Genomic DNA, 23,296 nt, shown 5'->3' on the forward strand with positions numbered 1-23,296 from the left:
ATACTTATCTCCGACCTACCTTGTTTCCTCATCTCTTGGCCTTTACACAAATACCTAGTTCTTTTCATTTGCTCATTTCATAGATTTTAAGGCCATAAGGGACCTTATTATCAGGGCCTTGGGTATTCTGTGATGTAGCAAAATTCTGCAGAATTCAGCTCCTGCTACAGAGTCTTACTTTAGAATTTGACCTTTTATTTTAAATATCAAAGGATTACCTTCATGGCAGCGGAATAAATTAGCACTGCCATGGAATTTAAGGGCTCTGTTCTCATTGTGCTGTGACGTACCTCAGGGCCCTGGTCATGGCCATTTTAGGTTGACTGCCTACATAACACTGGCCATAGAATTTTTACTCAGTAGTTCCTAGATCAAACACAATGACTTGTGGTTAGGATTGCCGGTTATGGTTGGACGTATTCCTAGAGGTTTAATCACATGACATAATCTTGAATTAAAGATTAATCTTTAATTCCTGGAGACTCCAGGGCAGTCCTGGAAAGTTGGTAAGCCTACTTGTGGTTGAACTAAAATATATAGAGAGAGCAACATCCAATCTCGATTGAAAGATTCTCTGTGATGGAAATTCTAACCGCATTCCTTGGTAGGCTTTTCCAATAATTAATCTCATGAAAGATTTGTCTTATTTCTAAAGAATTTTTTGAGTTTCTACTTGCAAACATTGGTTCTTGCTATGCATTTGTTTACTGTATTGAAGAGCCTTCTAAAATGTAATGGTCTCACAGACTATGATCAAATTACCTCTTAACCCTTAAGTTTCTCACTGTCAGGCATATTTTATATACTGTGAATCAGCTTTTCTGAACACCCTCTCCAGTTTTTCAACATTCTTTAAAAAATGTGTACATCAAAACTGGACAAAGTATTCTAGAAGTGGTCTTACTAATGCCATATATGGTGGTATTATTGCCTTCCTACTCCTACTTGATATTCCCTAGTTTATACATCCAAGGGTCACCTTAGTTTTAGACAGTGTTGCATTGGAATCTCATGTTAATTTGGTTATAGACTATAACCCTGAAATCCTTTTTGGAGCTACTGCTTTCTGTTGTACAAATTCCCCATCCTGTACATGTGGCCTATAGTATTGTTCCTTGATTTATGATTGCATTTAGCTGTACTAAAGTGAACTTGGCTTGTTTGCATCCTATTTTACCAAGCAATCTAGATGATTCTGTATGACATATCTCATTATTTACTATTCCACCAATCTGTTATCTGCAAAATTTAGCTCAGCGCAGTGATTTTGTTTCCCAGATTATTGATACAAGTATTGAATAGCATTGGACAGAGAATAAGTCTACATGAAATTATACTAGAAGCAACCACATACAGACTCCTGTTGATTTTCTCAGTGACAATTATATTTTGAGATCTCTTGAGCTAGTTTTAATCCATTTAATATATGCCATGTTGATTTTTGTATAATGCTAATTTTTAGTAATATCAATTCAGATGCCTTCTAGAAGTCTAAATATATTATGTCAACACAGCTGGCTACATTTCTCAACCAGACTCCATAAACTTGTGAAGTTGATTTGACAAGATATATTTTCCATGCAAGCGTGTTGATTGGCATTAAAGATTGGAATTTTTTTTTTATTGCTGAGTCTTAGTAGTAGTTATCTTACCTGGGATGGATTTTAAAAAATAATAGGCATATAATTACCTAGATCATCATCTTGTTCATCCACTGGCTTCCTTTTCCCTTCTCTTCCTGCCATTCACTGTTCACATGTGGAGTTGTGGGGTAGCATGCTCTAGAAAGTCTGGTCCATTCATGTTGTGTCTTCCCCAGCAGCGGCTTGCCAGGCAGCGCTCTTACCACAGAGTTAAGTAGCAATGGTAGAGGGAAACAAAGGGAGCTGTGCTGAGTAATAAAGCTGGTCGAATATTTTTTGACAAAATATGTTTATCAGAAAATGCCAAATTGTCAAAAACCAAAACTTTTCACAGGAAAGAGTTGGTTTCAATCAATTTTCTGTTTTTGAAACGTTTTCCAATTGTCAAAAATTCCATTTGGACATATTTTAGAAATAAAAAATATTTGTTTTTGGTTTGAAATTACTTTTCTGCTTGAAATGTAAGTTAATTTATAGTAAAAAAGTAAAACAAAATTTAAAAACCTGAAATAAAAGTAAACGTTTTAAAATTATAAAACAAAATGTTTTAATTGTTAATCTGAAATATTTTTATTTTGATTTTTTGATTTGCAAAAGTCTCAGCTTTTTTAAAATTATTTTTATTTGTTTCTTCTTTTCATCCTGGTACGCGATAGGGAACATTTTTCAAAATCTTAAAATCTCTTGGGTTGGGTAAACCATTAAGTTGTGTAGCATGTTGACCAGCTATCAAATGAAGTGAAAGAGTGCAGTAGAAGGGATACTCTGTAAAGTATAAGAGCTAGATGATGGGGAGAGAAGATTTCCATGAAGACTAAGGGAGACGAGTTGTTACTGAGTCAGCTCTGCAGAACTTAGAGGTGGCAGTGAAGACTTGATGCCTGCTGCACTCTTTACCCCACCACTTCCTGAACAGGACCATTACAGCAGCCAGTTGAAAGTTTTAGGTGAGGAGGCAGGAAGTCCAGAATCTAGGTAGTAACAAGTGTAAGTGCATGGCTTATGCCGTAGTGCACTGAAACTCAAAGCTACTATTCCTGCAACTCTTTGGTCTCCTAACACATTTTACGCAAGTGGAACTAGAGTTCAAACAGTCGTCCAGATTTTCCAGAAGTATTTAATTCCAGTTCAGCTTTTGCATTAAATTGTGTCTGCAGCCTAAAGTAGTCTGACTGCACCACTTTCCTCCTCCTCCTTGTATTTTGACTGCCTGGTTTTAAAGTTGAAATCTCAAAACATATTTTGAAATCCTGGATTTTTCTGAAGTTCTCCCAGAAACATACTGGGGTTGGGTGTGATTGTAAAGCACACTAATGTGCTGTGTTCTGACTGCCCTGTGTAGACCCAGGTGGCATGCTCTAAAAGGAACCTAGTTTGTGTTAATGTAGTCTTGTTTCACACAGACTGTTAATGCGAAGTGATACCCTTTTAAAGTGCACCAGCAGGATCTCCAATGTGCCAGTCTGGTTGCTTAACAAATCACACCCTTCTAGTGCTCTGCTGGCATCATGTAGATAAGCTCACTGTAGTTCAGGGCTTGAAAAATGTATCAAATGAATGCCAGAGGACTGAACCTGCTAAACTAAACCCAAAGTGTGGTTGTGACTTGCCCTAATCCAAAATTAGCTTATAACAACCATCCACCCCCAATTTGGAAAAGGCAAGCACAAACGTATTTAGTTTATTAAAATATATACTATGTGATTCACTTTAAAAATGCTTACAAATAAAGTCCACATTGTCCAGAGTGAACCTTGTAATTCTGTATTGAGCCCCCACAATAACACTTTAGTGTTTCCCTTTTAGATACCAGTACAGTTTTACCAAATTAATTTTGCTTTTTAAAGCCTTGGACTGTTCTAAAGTCTTTATTAAACTAATCAGACAGTGCTAAAAACACACTTGGTTGGTGCGACCCTGACCACAGAAATGGATATTAGTGAAACACTGACAATTTTGATTTCAACTATCCTGTCTGATGATTTTACTTCCACAATTTTATACCACTTCCATGCAGTAAACTCTGACACAACTTCCTTTACAGACAGATTTGGAGTAGACATTTGTGTCTTCAATTTTAAATAGTAGACATTATGTCACTTCTTCTGCTGGACTCTGCCTATGTCTTGTGAATTTGGATTCAGTCATGCAGACTGTATAATGGAAAGATTCCATAGCTGCTTTGAATATTTTCTTGATTTTTGTGCTTGTATGGTTCCAGTTCTCTGTTTAATTATAACAAGCAAGATTTTCACTGGCACTGTGACAGCAGAGCTATCAGCCTGTGATCTGTCAAGTCTCTCAGAAACCTCCTTTCATTGTTTTTGTAAGCTTATTACCTTTGTGCATAGTTCCTTAAACAGCAAGCTATATTTTGATCAGTTACTCTACTTATACTCAGTGCAGATAGGGTAATTTATAGTAAATGTAGATACATAAATTTGTTTGGGTTCTTGAGATATCAGTCTGTGATATCTGAGAGTTCACAATATCATCAGAAATTTAGGCATTAATCCTTCTTTTTCAATACCAACCATAATGTTAAATGAGGGAGATAGTGAAAATTATTTTCACTAAGTTGCACAGTGTGTGTGAAGACTGTTTGCTATCACTACCTTCTTCTCAATAAGGTTTCACTTTATTGTCTGAGTAATTGACAAAGATCTTGTCATACTCTTATCTGCATTCTTGAATGACGTCTTCAGCTACTTGGATCAGGACAAAATATTTTGCTGATTTCCTTTCCGGCTAGAATAAATAAAATTAGAGAGGAATTCATTCTTCCTTTATATATGGATGCTTATAGCTGTTATCCAGTCATTTATCTTGTTTGACCAACTGTCTTGTATTAATGTTGATTCTTTTTAGTTTTGTTTATTTTAAGTTTTTCTCCACTACTTCACTTGCGGTGACTAATAGTGGACCTACACGTTTTCAAATCTGTCTGGAGGAGTATATCCAGGTTCTTCTTCGAGTGATTGCTCATATCCATTCCAGTTAGGTATGCGCGCTTGTCGGAAGATTTTTACCCTAGCAACTCCGGTGGGTCGGCAGGTCGCCCCCTGGAGTGGCGCCGCCATGGCTCTGGATATATACCCCGCCGACCCGTCCGCTCCTCAGTTCCTTCTTACCACCTGTGTCGGTTGTTGGAACAGTGGAGCGCGGTTTAGCTATCCTCCACTTCCGTAGCTTCTCTCCGTTCGTCTGATCTCTTGTTGTGAATAGTTGACTTAGTTCTTAGTATCTTAGTTTTATAGTTTACAGTTGTTAGTTAGTTGTTGTGCATAGTTTAGCGGGGTTTGGGCTCGAGCCTGTCCCCACACCCGGTGCCGGGGCCCATGCCTGGTTCACCAGGGTTTAAACTGTGCTCGGCCTGTAAAAAGCCGATGCCCACAAGCGATCCCCACGACTCTTGCTTAAAGTGCCTCGGGGAATTGCATATCTCTGACAAGTGCTGCATTTGCAAGGCCTTTAAGCCGCGGCCTAAAAAGGAGAGGGACTTTCGGTTAAAGACTCTCCTTATGGAGGCAGCCCTTAACCCTCCGTCCTCGGCACCGAGGGCTGACAGTGCTTCTCTGGCACCGGACCGTGCTGGCTCCACCAAGACGCGTTGGCACCGGCCTTCTCCGGAGCAGAGATCTGATCGAAGGCCTTCATCCTCTTCCACGCCCTCGGTGCAGACTCGCCCGGATCGCCCGGCACCTACCCATGCCGTGACACTGATGCCTGTGGTACCGTCGACTCCGGTCCTGAGAGGGCCATCGAGTCCGGTCCAGGAGAGCTCCCCAGTGAGACCTGTGGTCAAGCTGACGGTCCCCTCCATGCCGGAGACATTCTCCTTGGCCAGGGACCTTATTGCCATGACTGAATCGGCCCTGCCTCAACCCCTGGCACCGCCGGTGCGGGTTCTCCAGTCCAGAGGCAAGCCTGCCGCTATGAGGTCTCCTTCGCTGGAGTCGACAAGCCGGCACCGATCCCGATCCAGGTCTCAGCACCGCTCCAGGTCTCGCGGCCGGTCCCGATCTCGACGCCGCTCGCAGTTCCGGCACCGGTCGTACTTGCTGCGCAGATCCACCTCTCGTCCTGGTCGGTACGCTATGGCTCCCGGCACCGCTCCCGGCAGCTGGTCCCATCATAGTTGATCCAGATCCAGGTCGACCTCCCGGCACCGCGCTGGTTGCAGGTCCCGGTCTCGGTCTCGGCACCGATACGATTCCCGATACCGATCCCCGGCACCGAGGAGATCTCCAATGACGGGAGCGAGGGACTCATACCAGCCTCACTCGGCTCCTCCATGGCTGTCCCGTCAGCCATCTCTGTCCTCTCAGGCGGACAGTGTATACGCCCTGGACACCGATGTGCCTACTGCTTTGTTCAGCGAGCCTCAGCCTCAAGAGCATGGTCCACAGCAGTGGGGGTTCTGGATGCCCTGGGCGTACCATCAAGCCCAAGGCCCTCCCCCCAGGTCCACCACATTCGACGGCCTCGGAACAAAGGGCACCGGAGGCCATGATTACCTGCCCTCCCCCTCCTGCTATGGAGGAAGCGGTGACCCAGCCACAGGACTCCGAGCTCCCCAGGGAGACAGACACTATGCTGAGCCCTCTTCAGACCCGCTCGTTCCAGGTCTCTCATCTTTGTCCTCTCCTGACGAGGCGGTGGCTGGAACCTCGTCGACCAGCCCTCCTCCAATTGACCTCAGGGCACACCAGGACCTCCTCAGGCGTGTTGCACAGAACATGAATTTACAAGCCGAGGAGGTCCCAGAGGTCCAAGATCCAGTGGTGGACATACTGTCATCTGATGCCCCCACTAGAGTGGCTCTCCCATTTATAAAAACCATATAGGCCAATGCCACTACAATATGGCAGTCTCCGGCCTCTGTTCCGCCTGCTGCGCGAGGAGTAGAGCGCAAGTACATGGTGCCCTCAAAGGGCTATGAATATCTATATGTACCTCCTTGTCCTTGCTCCCTCGTCGTCCAGTCGGTTAATGAGAAGGCGCGCCATGGCCAGCAGGCACCAGCCCCTAAATCGAAGGACGCGAGACGTATGGACTTGCTTGGGCGTAAAATTTACTCTGTGGGAGCTTTCCAGCTCTGGGTGTCCAACCAGCAAGCCCTCCTTAGCTGCTATAGCTACAATACCTGGGCGGCGGTGGACAAATTTAAGGAGCTGCTTCCACAGGATGCACGGCAGGAGTTCTCTGCGATCCTCGACGAGGGGGAAAAGATCGCGAGAACCTCCCTCCAAGCTTCCCTGGACGCCGCAGACTCAGCTGCCAGGACTCTGGCCTCTGGCGTGACTATGCGCCATATCTCGTGGCTGCAGGTCTCTGGCCTCCCGCTGGAGCTCCAGCACACGATTCAGGACCTTCCATTCGAGGGTCAGGGGCTATTTTCGGACAAAACTGACCCTAGGCTGCAGAGCCTAAAAGACAACAGGGTCATTATGCGTTCATTAGGGATGCACCCACCCATAACTCAGCGCAGGCCCTTCCGACCCCAACAGCACCGCTCTTACCCTCAACCTCAGCAGAGAGAAGACTTTGCCAGATGGCGAGGCAGAAACGGCCACCGGAGACAATCAGGCAACCAAGGGGGCCAGAACCAAAGCTCCTTCAAGCCTCCCCCTGGGCCAAAACCTTCCTTTTGAAAGTGCGCCCGAGGGCGTTATACCAGTTTCTTTGAAGGATCCGTCCCCACCCTTTTCCAACCGGCTTTCCTTCTTCCTCCCTGCGTGGTCCCAGCTAATGTCAGATCGTTGGGTCCTACGCACGTTAGAATTTGGATACCATCTGAAATTTATTTTAATCCCCCCCCCTCCCCCCTCGTCCCTCTTCAGGGACCCCTCTCACGAGCAACTCCTCCTACAGGAGGTGCAAGCGCTCCTCGCCAAAGGAGCCATAAAGGAGGTACCAGAGCACGAACGGGGCAAGGGGTTTTATTCCCGCTACTTCCTGATCCCGAAGGCGAAGGGAGGTCTCAGACCAGTCCTCGATCTGCGGGGACGCAACAGATACATGGTAAAGTTGAAGTTCCGTATGATATCCCTGGGGACCATTATCTCATCCCTGGATCCTGGAGACTGGTATGCCGCCCTCGACATGCAAGATGCCTACTTCCACATAACCATCTTTCCACCTCACAGGAGGTTCCTCCGGTTTGTGGTCAACCGGCAGCATTTTCAGTTCGCGGTCCTCCTGTTCGGCCTCTCTACAGCCCCAAGGGTATTCACCAAATGTATGGCTGTAGTTGCCGCCCACCTTCGCCGCAGTCGGATACACATCTTTCCCTATCTAGATGACTGGCTTATCCGCGGGACTTCCGAGACGCGAGTCCTCAGTCACTTCAGCATTGTCAAGAACCTTTTCCTACATCTAGGTCTAATGATCAGTGTGGAAAAGTCAACTCTAATCCCCACTCAGAGGATAGAGTTTATTGGTGCCACCTTGGACTCGACTCTTGCCAAAGCTTGCCTACCACTGCCACGGTTCCAGGCTCTCACGGCCATCATCCAGAGGCTGCAAGCGGCGCCGCTAACTTTGGTACGCACTTGCCTCACTCTCTTGGGCCACATGGTGGCCTGCACGTTCGTAATGAACTACGCAACACTGCGCCTGTGGGTCCTCCAATCCTGGCTCAACTCGCAGTATCGTCCAGCCAGAGATCCTATGGACATGGTCATCACCATTCCCTCGACTGTGTTAGACTCCTTCCAGTGGTGGCTAGATCTCTCCATGGTGTGTGTGGGGCTCCGTTCCACCCGCCCCAACCCTCGGTGTCCCTGACAACGGACGTATCGTCCCTCAGTCGGGGGGCTCACCTCGGGCACCTACGCACCGAGGACCGTTGGTCACCTCACGAGCTGGACCTCCACATCAACGTCCGAGAGCTGAGAGCGGTCCGCCTCGCTTGTCAGATGTTCCGGCAACACTTGCTGGGCCATTGTGTTGTCGGTATTCACCGACAACACAACAGCCATGCACTATATAAACAAACAGGGCAGCACGAGATCTTCACCCCTGTGCCAGGAAACCTTACAACTATGGGACTTCTGCATAGCCCATTCCATACACCTCGTCGCGTTCTTTCTCCCAGGAGTTCGGAACACGCTGGCGGATTGCCTCAGCAGATCCTTCCTGTCCCACGAATGGTTGCTTTGCCCGGACGTTGCTCTTTGACTCTTCCGGAAGTGGGGGTTTCCCCGGATAGACCTCTTTGCATCCCGAGGGAACAGGAAATGCCAGGCATTCTGCTCCTTTCAAGACCTCTCACCAGGTTCAGTGGTGGACGCCTTCCTTGTGCCGTGGACGACGCACCTGCTCTACACCTTTCCACCGTTTCCACTTGTCCACAGAGTCCTACTGAAAGCGCACAGGGATAAAGCCCACTTGATCATGATAGCTCCAGCATGGCCTCGGCAGCACTGGTACACCATGCTGCTAGACCTGTCCATAGCCGATCCTGTTCCCCTGCCTCTTCACCTGGACCTGATTACCCAGGACCACGGCAAGCTCCGTCACCCGGACCTTCAGTCGCTCCACCTCACGGTGTGGCTCCTGCATGGCTGACTCGCTCTGAGCTGCGTTGCTCCACCCCAGTGCAGCAGGTACTCCTGGGTAGCAGGAAGCCTTCCACTAGAGCTACATATTTGGCCAAGTGGAAGCGCTTCGCGTGCTGGTGTGTGGAGTGGAACTTCCCTCCCGCTGAGCTATCCATATCTAACATCTTGGATTACCTCTGGTCCCTCAAACAACAGGGCTTGGCGGTATCATCTCTGAGGGTCCACTTGGCAGCTATGTCTACATTCCACCCAGGAGAGGATGGCCGCTCGGTGTTTTCCCACCCGATGGTGTCTAGGTTCCTTAAGGACCTAGAGCGCCTCTACCCCCAGGTACGCTGCCCTGCCCCAACATGGGATCTTAACCTGGTTCTTTCCAGACTTATGTCCCCTCCGTTTGAACCATTAGCAACGTGCTCCCTTCTCTACCTCTCCTGGAAAACTGCTTTTCTGGTGGCCATCACGTCCGCGAGACGGGTTTCAGAACTTTGGGCCCTCATGGTGGACCCCCCGTATACGGTGTTCCACAGAGACAAGGTGCAGTTGCGACCACATCCGGCCTTTCTTCCCAAGGTGGTATCGGCCTTCCACGTTAACCAGGAGATCTTCCTCCCGGTTTTCTTCCCAAAACCGCATTCGTCTCACAGGGGAGCAGCAGCTACACTCCCCTGACATTCGTAGAGCGCTTGCTTTTTATATAGAACGAACTAAGCCATTCCGCAGAACCCCCCAACTCTTTGTCGCGGTGGCTGAGCGGATCAAGGGGCTTCCTGTCTCCTCGCAGCGCATTTCCTCCTGGGTAACGTCGTGCATCCGCGCCTGTTACGACTTGGCTCACGTCCCATCGGGCCACGTGACTGCACACTCCACCAGGGCTCAAGCTTCATCAGCTGCTTTCCTCGCGCACGGGCCCATTCATGAAATCTGCCGTGCAGTGACCTGGTCCTCGGTCCACACTTTCGCCTCCCACTATGCCCTGGTTCAGCAGTCTAGGGATGATGCAGCCTTCGGCTCCGCTGTATTGCACTCTGCGACATCTCATTCTGACCCCACCACCTAGGTAAGGCTTGGGAATCACCTAAATGGAATGGATATGAGCAATCACTCGAAGAAGAAAAGACGGTTACTCATTTTGTAACTGTTGTTCGAGATGTGTTGCTCATATCCATTCCACACCCGCCCTCCTTCCCCACTGTCGGAGTAGCCGGCAAGAAGGAACTAAGGAGCGGACGGGTCAGCAGGGGTATATATCCAGCGCCATGGCGGCGCCACTCCAAGGGGCGACCTGCTGACCCACCAGAGTTGCTAGGGTAAAAATCTTCCGACGAGCGTGCACGCGCGGCGCGCACACCTAACTGGAATGGATATGAGCAACACATCCCGAAGAACAACAGTTACAAAGGTGAGTAACCGTCTTTTTAAGTGGTGTAGTCATTCCTTTAAATTTCTCCTCTTGTCCTACACTGAAAGTATGTAAAAAATTCATGATTTTCTTATCTAGTTTGCTTTTTCCTTTTAATTTGGTTTTTATGGCATAATTGCCGATTGATCTTTGCTATTTGCTGGTCATTGTAAGCCAATAGACTTATGAACAGAGCTGGTTGAAGAGCTCTTCTGGAAGATGTGGAATAGGGCCTTCTGTTATCAGTTTCATTTTGATGCCATACAGTTACAGAAAATGTCTCACTCATGTTCTCTTCCATTTCACTAGACAACACTTTGCTTGGTGGCACATGTGATCTTAAAAAAGAATCCAGATGAACTGCTTTTCTTCATTTCTCGATGAGCACGAATCCTTTATCTTGCTACTTAACAACTCTTGACAATATTTGTTTACATTTTACCTTGGAATGGCTATTGGTTTTCATTCCTTAAGTCCAGTCACTTGTTTTTTCAACTTTTGGGTATATTGATTCAGAAATTCATGCTGGTATTTGGTTATCACTCATTTGCAATATTGATCAGTGTTGGGGCAGCTTGTCGGCATAGGTAATCCACTTTGCCAAGAGGCAATAGCTAGGTTGACAGAAGAGTTCTTTGGTTCCTCTTAAAGTTTGTGGTTCTGGTTCCGGTTCCCTACTTCACAGTGCTCCTCAGTCTTTGTCTTGTTCTGTGCCTAAGTATTGTTTGTTCATTTAACATGTGGTAACATTGTGTGTGAGTCTGCGCATGTATGCAATAAAATTAAGTGTTCATGAAGCAATGAGTGCTATGTCTTTTTCTGGTTACTTGTAAGTGTCATGCTAACCTTTTATGACCCTTTGAATACTGTTCTTACTGGTTAGTCTGCTTTCATTATGAGTTTCTTTCTTATTTATTGTTTAATTATTGAGCAGTGTATCTGCTAATGAAGACTTTTTTCTCTTAGTGTTGATTCTTTAAATTATCTCCCCTTCAAAGTCCAGTGCTTGCTATTTCCTTTCCTGTTGCATAACTTCTATAAAAGTACAGTCTGTCAATGCTTGTCTATAAAGTAAAAACTAGAAACCTCACTAATACCTTCTGAATGTTAGTTGGAATTTGAATTGAATTGAATTTGAATAGGACCAGTCCTATTCAACTTATTCATAAATGATCTGGAGAAAGAGGTAAAAAGTGAGGTGGCAAGGTTTGCAGATCATAATAAACTGCTCACGGTAGTTAAGACCAAAGCAGACTGTGAAGAACTTCAAAAAGATCACACAAAACTAAGTGATTGGGCAACAAAATGGCAAATGAAATTTAATGTGGATAAACGTAAAGTAATGCACATTGGAAGAAATAACCCCAACTGTCCATACAATATGATGGGGGCTAATTTAGCTACAATGAATCAGGAAGAAGATCTTGGAGTCATCGTGGATAGTTCTCTGAAGACGTCCACGCAGTTTGCAGAGGTGATCTAAAAGCAAAAAGGATGTTAGGAATCATTAGAAAGAGGGTAGAGAATAAGACAGAGAATATATTATTGCCCTTCTATAAATCGATGGTATGCCCACATCTTGAATACTACGTACAGATGTGGTCTCCTCATCTCATTAGAAAAGGTTCAGAACAACTAAAATGATTAGGGGTTTGGAACTGGTCCCATATGAGGGGAGATGAAAGAGGCTAGGACTTTTCAGCTTGGAAAAGAGGAAACTAAGAGGGGAGATGATAGGGATATATAAAATCATGAGTGATGTGGAGAAAGTGAATAAGGAAAAGTTATTTACTTGTTCCCATAATATAAGAACTAGGGTGCACCAAATGAAATTAATGGGCAGCAGGTTTAAAACAAATAAAAGGAAGAAGTTGTTCACACAGTCAACTTGTGGAACTCCTTGCTTCCTGAGGAGGTTGTGAAGGCTAGGACTATAACAGGGTTTAAAAGAGAACTGGATAAATTCATGGAGGTTAAGTCCATTAATGGCTATTAGCCAGGATGAGTAAGGAATGGTGTCCCTAGCCTCTGTTTGTCAGAGGGTGGTGATGGACAGCAGGAGAGAGATCACTTGATCATTACCTGTTAGGTCCACTCTCTCTGGGGCACCTGGCATTGGCCACTGTCAGTGGACAGGATACTGCGTGGATGGACCTTTAGTCTGACCCAGTATGGCCATTCTTATATTCTTATGAATAAGTTATGCTTTCATGATAGTAAGTAGAGAGGAAAAGAGAATTATTGAAAACCATAGACTGAAATGTAAATCTTTGAAATATAAAAGTATAAATTTCTTTGGGAAGATAATTTACTGCAGTCATCGCTTCTAATTGCTTATTTTTTATATGTAGGAAATGTATGAATAAAAAAAAAAAAACCTTGTACCAAATAAACTCCTAACCAGTCAGTCACCCAAAAGTTCTGGATCTGAAAGCTGCTCCCTACCTGGGGTGGAATCTCATGTTTTGATCTCTATCTGCCCCCAGTAGTGGGGTTTGTCTATATGGGGACACTCAGGAAGTTAATATAAATCAACTAAAGGTGTGACATTAATGCACACTGGTCAAAGTGCATCAAACCCCCTTGTGAATTCTGTCATTCAAGAGTAAAGTAGCCTTAGTTTCCTGTAGCTTAACTCTCCTTGGTGGAGGATTAAGCTACAGCGAACTAAGGGCTTGTCTGTGCTTGAAATTTGTTGTGGATTAATTTATTTTTTGTTAAATGCCTTGCATCCATAAATGTTTCTCCTTCTTGTTACAAATCATCTAGCGTTTTAATGTGTATTGTTAAACCCACTTTGAGGATGGGTTCACTGAGATGCGGGAGGAGTTTACTTTCAGCAAAGTAGGTGTGAGTGCATCTTCATCCCAAAAAAATGGTTGCACATCTGCTAAGTCATCCTACTGGTATACCACACTTGACTGGCTATCTGCTCATCTTCTCTGTTTACTTGTGTGTCCACCACTGCTCAAGGGACATCCTAACCAGCTGTCACCTCCTTGTTTTAAATGCTGGCACACAGCCAGATTCTGTCTTTCGTAATTCCAGCTGCTGTGGAGTTCACAAACCTCTGTCATGCTCCTGATTACTGATCAGTCATCCTCATTCTTTACTGTGGTCCTGCACTGAGATTGCGGACTTCATTGCCCTCTAGAGAGAGGAATGTGATCAGGCACATCTGAACACCATTTGTTCAGCACAGGTGTGAAAGTGGCTATCCTGACAAATGCAAGATGGGGGCACAACTGTGACACTCTCCAGTGTTGCAGTAAGACACATGTTCACCTATAGTGTTTGGTGACTCTTCATATGTCATCATCGATGTGAGACTCCATCATCATCAAGGCAAAGAAGCTCCAGCTGGAGTATAGAACTGCTAGTACTATGGGACTTCAGGGAAAGCTAGCACAGTCTACTGGTACTATTAGGAGCTGGACAATATGTTTGCTAGAGATTGCACCACTCAGCCATAGCATGTTGTGGACTTTCTGACTGAGCCTCCAAACGAGGATCTCATTCATCCAGTGAACTCTAGGGCAGACACAGTTGCAGAGATTCAGGAGCATCTCAGACCACAGCTGGAGGATCACTCTGAACCACAGGCACAGATCCAAAATGGGAGGGACCAATTCTAGTGAGTGTGGAATGACATATTACAATAACACTTTAAACCAGGAGGGTGAGGGCTTTGAATAACTTATTTTCAGATACTGTAAAGGGTACCACAATGTTGGTCTACCTTCTCTCTGCCTCCTGTGTCTCACCTACACCTGCTACTCAGTGATGGCCATACCAGAGACTGTACAAACTCTCCGTACCTTTTTTCTATAAACAGAAACACAAGTGCTGCTTAAGCTTGCTATGTACTGTCCCACATCCCCTTATGATGGTGCTTATTGGTTTCTCTCCCGCCTCCCCAACCCCTTTTCTCTTACATAATGGTGGCACTGCCTAGTTAACCCATGAGACTATTTGAAGAAAGGCATCAAATACAAAGAAGAAACAAGTCATGGTCCACAGTTTTGTGAATGCCCTCATTTTTGAGTGAACAAGAGTTATATTACCTTGCCCAAATCATGCTATAGACATTTTCATAGAGATTTTGAAACATTTAACTAAAAGGGACATGAATTATTTTGTTTCAGAATTCTGTTAATTTTGCAGTGCACTTTATGCTGATCATGGATGTTAAATATCAACTTAAGGCGTAAACAGTGCTCTAATTTTGCAGGGAGATTGCAGTGTGTTGCAGCTATCTCAGCACTGTCCAGAGAGCTTGTTTCCCTTCCACTTCTGCACCAACTCTAGGGGAATGATCTTAGCAAACACCAGCACAGCATATCTTTCATATTTGTTCAATGCCTTCTTAAACACATCCTTTTCTGTCTTTTGGGGATATGTATCAGGGTAACCTCCTCCAGGTAAGAACAGCCTGCAGAAGCACATGTTCAATTACTAGTCTGCCAATGCCCACCTCACTCCCAAAGCTACTGCTATTCTGTCAGTAAGCTGCAGAGGAACACATTCAGTTATTAGCAAGCAGTCCCTTTAGCAAGCACTCCCTTCTCAATCATAGAATATCAGGTTTGGAAGGGACCTCAGGAGGTCATCTAGTCCAACCCCCTGATCAAAGCAGGACCAGTCCCCAACTAAATCATCTCAGCCAGGGCTTTGTCAAGCCTGACCTTAAAAACCTCTAAGGAAGGAGATTCCACCACCTCCCTAGGTAACCCATTCCAGTGCTTCACCACCCTCCTAGTGGAAAAAGTTTTTCCTAATATCCAACCTAAACCTCCCCCACTGCAACTTGAGACCATTACTCCTGGTTCTGTCATCTGCCACCACTGAGAACAGTCTAGATCCATCTCTTTGGAACCCCCTTTCAGGTAGTTGAAAGCAGCTATAAAATCCCCCCTCATTCTTCTCTTCTGCAGACTCAACAATCCCAGTTCCCTCAGCCTCTTCTCATAAATCATGTGCTCCAGCCCCCTAATCATTTTTGTTGCCCTCCGCTGGACTCTTTCCAATTTTTTCACATCCTTCTTGTAGTATGGGGCCCAAAACTTGACACAGTACTCCAGATGAGGCCTCAGCAATGTTGAATAGAGGGGAATAATCACGTTCCTTGATCTGCTGGCAGTGCCCCTACGTATTCAGCCCAAAATGCCATTAGCCTTCTTGGCAATAAGGGCACACTGTTGACTCATATCCAGCTTCTTGTCCATTGTAACCCCTAGGTCCTTTTCTGCAGAACTGCTTCCTAGCCATTTGGTCCCTAGTCTGTAACAGTGAAGTTATTCCAGGTGGACTCTGAATCTGAAATTGTCAGAACAGACACCTCCCCTAGCTATCCTCTCACACCACAAGCTCAGGGGACCCTGTACAAAGGGGGAAGACTGCAGACATCTTACCATCTCCAAGCTCACTGAGGACTGGGAAGAGCCTATAGGAAAGGAATTTCAAAATCAATGAAAAAGCAACATTTTATCTATGTTGGCATGGAGACTACAATTTGGACAATAATTTGTCCATTGTCCTTTCTTTCCCCTAGCACCCACAGGGAGGGGGAGTGAGTGGGTGGGAAGGTCAGAGAAATGGGTAGCACATTGGACACAGATGATGGAGCACATGGTCTTCAAACCTGAATTTGCACAGCTTTATGAATTTGAATATATCATTTTTACTGCTCACAATGTTCAAATTGATGTATTCATTCCTTTTGAAATATTGAAAGTGTGTTTTACATTCATGGTGATTGAGTCTTGCATCATTCATTCAAATGTGCAGTATCATGGTCACAGTATCTGCGCATGCACAATAAATACATAACTCCTCATCTACATTTCAAGCATTATAATACAACAATTCTCACAATATCTTAAAAATGCAAGAAGAAATGTGGTGATATACACACCAAGTATGATTAAATCCTTGCCCCAGTACACATACAGAAGAAGACATATTCAGTAATGCTGATCAGTGCCTTATGCAAAAGTACATGCATTCTTTACAAATGGCACCTAAACTCGAAGTTGGAACAGAATGCATCTGTTGCTCTGTGCCCCAGAGTGGTTACATCCTTTTGTAGGGGCCTCCAGTCAGGCTGTTCAAAACATTTGCCAAGTCTGGCCACCTGTTGCTAAGCCAGGCAAGCAAAGGGTAAGCTGAGTCTCCCAGAATGAGTGATGGAATGGCATTACCACCAAGGTACACTGATATTATTGATGCAAAAGCTCCACTGATCAGTGGAGAAAACATTCTAGACTTTCTGAAGATCCTGGAGTCATGGACCTTCATAGACCATATCACATAAATACTGGTAAACTTTCCATGGTGATCAAACAGGCTGTGCAGCACCATGGGGCTGGGGGGTGAATGGGAGAAATCTTTTCTATCGATGGACTCTGAGGCCTGATACGGAGGGTTAAGAATAGGCATGTGGGACCCATCAGTGGCTCCAGTATAAGTTGGGAACCCCAACAATGCAAACCAATTAATTGCCTGTGCATTGCCCAGTCTTAAGATACAGTGGGATAGAGCCTTCTTGATAACATTGCACATCTATATTTCAACAGCCCAGATAGCTGATCTACCAACAACGAACTGGTTAGCTACTGACTGGTTGTAAGGTGTAGGTAGTAGGGTTGGCAAGCTTTCAGATGGGGGTGGCCACACTCGTCTCTGTACTAAGGGCAGTTCTTACATAGATATTCTGCTGTTGTAGCCCTGTGCAAACTCTGCAAAGCTTTCTAAGAAAGTGGCTTTTGACATCCTGAAATTCTGCTGCCACTCGTGTTCATACCCAATCTGCAGTGCTATACTTTCCCACCAGTCAGTACCTGTTAGCCACACTCCAAAGTGGTGCTCCACCAAGGGAAGCTGCTTCAGGAAAAAAAGTTGACGATATGTGCATGATTTCAGCCTTCTCCTTCTCTGATCGCCTTATCATCCCAGTTCTGAAGTCACTGCCCAACTTCAGATGTTAACAGCAGCTTATTTATGTTCATTACAGTGTGGATTGTAGCGATCACAATGTGTGCTGCATGTTGCATGACAGTGCTTTGAAAATGGCACTGGATGGCTCTAAAAACCCTAATGCATGATAGGATAAATTAGGAATCATGGGAATTTAATTTGACAGTAAACTCCAGAATTCAATTGTCTTCCAATAAGTATCTGAGTGCTCAGCATGAAAAATCCAAGAATGCATAGAGCACAGTGGCAGAGCAGTGCGCCTGGGATGTCTGCCCAGAATGCTGGTTGCTGATTTCAAAACATCGCAGTGTTGTGTGGGTGCAATGATACGAGGTAGAAGTACCTTAATCACAGGATAACAATGTGATGTGTATGAACTGCTTGTGAAACACTTGTTGCAGATCACATAACGTAGATTCACAAAACCCATGGTAAGTTTCAAATGTAGACATGCCTTAGGCCACTTTACTCCTGAATGAGAAAATCCACCTGGGGATTTAATGTGCTTTAACTTGCATACATTTGGTTGATTTGCCTTAACTTTCTTGACAGTCTCCATGTAGACATGGCTTTGGTCTCACTTCTTTGCCCTTTTTCAAGTTTTAAGATGGTTTGTTTCATCTTCTTACTTTCAATAGGTTCACCTCCTTTATACTGTTACACTCTCTAACTTTCCCCTGCTTCATATTGGTTTTACCTCTTATTACCTGTTTCTGTCCTCCTGTTCTACTTTTTTGCAGGCCTCTTTCTAGCCAGCTGTCATACAACCATAACTTCAACATTCCATCCCCTTTCTGTAAAAAAAAAAAAAAAAAAAAAAAAAAAAAATCACTCAAAACATCTTGCTGCTTGTTTGGATATGCATAGTAATGAATATTTAACACCCTGTTAAATTTCACCTTAACTTGACATAACTGTGAATCTTGCAGCTTGCCAGAAATATCTTCTATCTTTATTCTTTTGTATTTAAATACATGTTTTTAGCTATAGTAAATGTTTTACATTCAAGCTACCTGCTACGTCAGCCAGTTGGTGTTTCAAAATAATGGTTTTATAATTGATAGTATATAATACAGTTGTTAATACTGTTTAATATGGACTGTGTACAGTATTAATGTCAGTCATGTTTTAGAGAAGACAGAAAGGATGTGCACATGGCATTGATTTGTAAACTTTTGTTGAGTCCTAATGAACTCAATGTAACTCGTAATTGACTTTCATATTCTTCTTTTAGGTAAAAAGAACATACTCCCATGGTACATATAGAGCTGGCCCAATGAGACAGATCAGCTTGGTTGGAGCAGTGGATGAGGAAGTGGGGGATTACTTTCCAGAGTTCCTTGATATGTTGGAAGATTCACCTTTCTTAAAAGTAAGGGGAAGATGGGAAAGGGGAGATATTCTTCCAAATACTCTATATCAGTGGTTTTCAACGTGTGGTCCACAGACCCCTGGGGATCTGCAGACAGTCTGCAAATTTTCAAAGGGGTCTGTACTTCCATTTGAAATTGTTTAGGGGTCCACAAATTAAAAAAAGGTTGAAAACCACTGTTCTATATTAATGTAATAGAACTGTAATACTTATTATCTCACAGGTCTGGTTGAGCACCCATGTTGGCCATTCACCAGGCTCCTGTGAAGGCATCCAGCCCTTGAGTCTCCAGGGTTTTTAAGCCTCAGATCTGAACAGAGACCAATTACTGTCCTTAGCACATGCTCAGGGTGCAGATTTTCTCTATAGCACCTGCTCCTGAGAACTTTAATCATGTGGACCACTGCCCAGTCCCTGGAACCAGTGCTGACTCCTCAGGCTTCCTCAGAACTTAAACACACCCCTGCCCTGAACTCCATCTGAAGGTTTGGCCTTCTGGTTTATCTCTTCCAGGGGGCACGTGTTTAATACACACAGACAAGATTGCACAAGATTCTGAACTACCACTGCTCATCCTTTAATAACACAAGAAATATACATATCTGTTAAAAAAACAACAACAACCCCTACATGCATTTGTTGCCTCAGTTACTTGCCCCTTCCAGAGCATTCTTTGGGCTAGGGTCAGGGTTGTCTGGGGCCATCCAGAGTCGTCCTCTTTGCAGTGCATGGCTTGGGTTCCGAACCATGGAGCTCTCTTGCGCCTCCCCCTCCCTGCCCGCCCCCGCTTGCTTCCTGTGACCTTGGCCACACTGTTCCCTTTCCTGACCAAACTTCCTGTTGGTCTCCCTCAGCATTCGCCTTGTGAATCCTTTGATCACCTTTCAATCCCTTAATCAGGTGACTTCCAGATCAACCTCAACAGGTGATCATGGACCTCTTTGCCAAGTGACTTCATTGCCAGGCATTCCGTTTGCTGAGAAACCAGTTCTTCTAAGTGGAAGCCAGTCTGTTACCTGGATGTTTGTATTAGACTAGAGGACCATTTCTAATTAATGACCCTCTATTGTCAGTCCTGTGCCAGTATCCGTTGGAATTTCAGTCTAACATGGAGGTAGAGGGACAACAGAGAAGACTGCTTAGGCCCTGTATTCAGGATGGAGTTTTCATCGTGGTATAAATAGATACAGAAAATTTGTAATCTCCTGAATTGTTCAGAATTCATAAATTGTACAGACTGTTTCCCCAAGTCATCACGCTTGCCTACATTCACTTATTTACCATATCTGTTAACTTTTTTCATTTTACCAAATAACCATTTTAAAATGTATTTGAAAATAACTTTCATCAAAATGTGGATTGTTATATTTCCCATTAGTGTACATTGCCGTGGGGGACACTCTCAAGTCTAAAATTAGAAAGTCGTAAAGATAGCGATGATGGTCCCATCATGTGGGTACGTCCAGGAGAACAGATGATCCCTGTGGCTGACATGCCAAAGTCACCTTTCAAAAGGAAAAGGTATGTTAGGATTCTTAGCTTAGTAAGTTATCTGGTTAGTTGTTTTAACCTATCCCTTTTCCACTCATCCCAATGGCTGTAGCTATATTATAGCATAAGTCTTACGTTTATGTAGCTTTTTACCCCAAAAGAAGAAGCAAAATCACTTCTTAGTTTTTAAGTTCTTCAAGGAAGGAAATGTGTCTTTTTGCAAGCATTTGTACACCACCTAGCATAATGATGTGTCAATCCTGACTGGAGCCTCTGGGCTTCTGTAATGACCTGCTTTGTAAAATTACTATTTTAGTACTCATCTTTTCTTCACTCTCCCTAAACTGCAGCTACCTTGACGTAACAGCGTAAAGCAAAATGAAATGTGTTTTGGGGAAAAATGAAGAATGCTATATCCATATGAATACTGCGGGGGAAATTTTAAGTAGGCAGTACACGGTTACTCAAATTTGGCTAGGTACTGGTATTAACTCCCTATTCTTAAGTGCTTATGGACCTTTAAGTGCCATTGAACCTTTACAAACTACAAGTGACAAAGACTTCTGTCTCATCTGAAAGATGGGACCTCTAACAGTACAAAGTCACCATAACATCATATTGGGGTACTGATTTAGATAATGACTCAAAATGAAGAGTGCCACCTACAGAATCAAACATAACTTCTTTTAGCATGGAGATTTTCCTTGTGGATTTCCCATCCAAATATTTTCCAGGTGGGACCCTTAGTTTGTAAAATCCCAGATGTCCACCTAATGTGATATGGTCTCTTACTATCAGCTTTAGATTAGCCATTGAATGATCATAGAGGATCTGTTCCACCTCAGTGGTGTTTTCTCCTTTTATTCTAACATCTCTGACAAGTAGTCTTGCAAACCTTTTTCTACCCAGTGATGAAATGTGGAACAGAGCTATAATACACAATACTCAAATTGTTCAGTAGAAATGTAAGCAAATGAATGTGAATGCACATATGATTACTTTTAACATTTCATAAATGTTCCCTAAATTACTTTTGTACTGCTAATCGTCCTGTAATCTGGCCAAGATGTTCTTATTCTAATATATGTGCATGCTGAAATAAGAAATGGATCCTGTTAAATGTAGAAAACTATAAACTTGAGCGGGGAGAAGTGTTAGATTTTTAGTTTAGTTTTGTTTTGTTTTTTAAACAGAACTACCAATGAAATAAAAAACCTGCAATACCTACCTCGAACTAGTGAGCCCCGTGAAATGCTCTTTGAAGACAGGACACGAGCCCATGCAGATCACATAGGACAAGGTTTTGAACGACAGACTACAGCTGCTGTAGGAGTGTTAAAGGCTGTGCACTGTGGAGAGTGGTAGGTGTCAACTGGTTTAGTCTTGTTAGACCTTTGAAAAATACTTGCATGAATTTCCATTTATAGCTGTTAAAAGGATCATCAGCTAATATGTTAATCGAGTTACTAGTATATTTTGGAAATAAGCCATAACTATTGAATAAATGTATTTTTTTTCTTTTGTCTTGAGGAGTTAGGTATCCTGGGTACATTCTAATGTAGATACAACTTTGCAGTTTGGTGGAAACTAGAGAAAGGCCTTAGAGACAATGTTGGCTTCTACAGGCCTGATACGGGCTGGAGCTACAAATGCAGTACTGGCCTCTACTTTGATACTGATGTCTATTCGGTATTGAGTGTTAGTGCTGCCTTAATGACACTGCTAATGCTCAAGGCACTGACTGCTTGAGTTTTGTTCTTTACATATTGTCAAAGGCAAACAGATCGAAAATTACTGATTGAAGTCTCCACATTCCATTGGTATAAAGCATGGATTTATAACCCTAGAAAGACAAGAGATTAGACCATAAAATGTCATTCTATTTTCGTTTATTTTGTTCAGTTTAAACATTTTAATGGTAGATAGTCTCATCTGCCAGAGCTAGAACCCAACTTTTTATGCTGTCTAAACATTTTTAATATCAACATTAGCTTCCTGATACATGCAGTAGCCAACTCTGAGGTGCTTGCTAATCAGGTATCACAGCTGAAGTGAAATGTTAGAAAGAAGTAATTTTTTTAAAGCATAGTATCTTGTGGGCTGTGAAGTCTTAGGAACACTTTAGAATGACAGTACTTTTTTTTTTTTTTTACAAGAGTCGTTGGCCAGCTTCAGTCTAAAAAACTGCAACTGATGCAGAATTCAGCAGTGCCTTTATTAAGCAATGTTTCTTTCCTTGAGTCTGTTAAACCATTGATCTGCACTATGCATCTGGTTTCTGGATGATTTTAAGATGTTGATTTTTTTTTTTTTTCCTATAAGCCCTAAAAGACCTGGGAATCTACCTATGTAAGACCTTGCCTCTTTCCTTATAACATAATGCCTCAGTGGCAGGATTAGTAGACATACCTGAGCTGAAGCCCTTTGGGTTGATCTGTGTAGCATTTTGTAGTGAGTCTTCCAGACCAGGTCAATAGACTTGGGCTGGCAGGATTTGCTGGATAGACAGTGCTTTGAGTTGCAGCTGTGTCTGGAACTTGGGCTCTGAAGCCCTCCTCCTCCCTACACTTCAGAGCCCAAATTGTAACTTCAAAGCACTATCTATATAGCAATTTTTAGAGCACTGGTGTCAGTCCTGCTATTCCAAATCTGTCTGGGCTGGAAGCTTGCTCCAACAGGATGTGCAGACAGTACCCTTAGATAGTAGGGAGAGGGGTTACTGACCTAACATTTTGGAATTTGCTTCCTCCCTTGAGGTGAGTTCAGGGTATGCTGAAAGGCCCACCTTTTCTCCTTTGCCTGTGAAGAATTGAGTATGGGGTAGAGCTAGGCAGTTGTGATGGGGGTTGTG

General features: G+C 43.9%; 1 protein-coding gene across 1 annotated transcript in view; it reads left to right on the forward strand.

The window, feature by feature from the left end:
• The window catches only part of RSBN1L (round spermatid basic protein 1 like), an 88,270-nt gene that overhangs the window by 53,219 nt on the left and 11,755 nt on the right, over positions 1 to 23,296 (forward strand). Inside the window, 3 exon segments of the mRNA XM_030557317.1 lie at positions 18,817 to 18,954; positions 20,333 to 20,475; positions 21,639 to 21,806. Coding sequence (XP_030413177.1) covers positions 18,817 to 18,954; positions 20,333 to 20,475; positions 21,639 to 21,806 — 449 coding nt within the window.

This window comes from Gopherus evgoodei, chromosome 1 (assembly GCF_007399415.2).
Source record: "Gopherus evgoodei ecotype Sinaloan lineage chromosome 1, rGopEvg1_v1.p, whole genome shotgun sequence".
NCBI lineage: Eukaryota > Metazoa > Chordata > Testudines > Testudinidae > Gopherus > Gopherus evgoodei.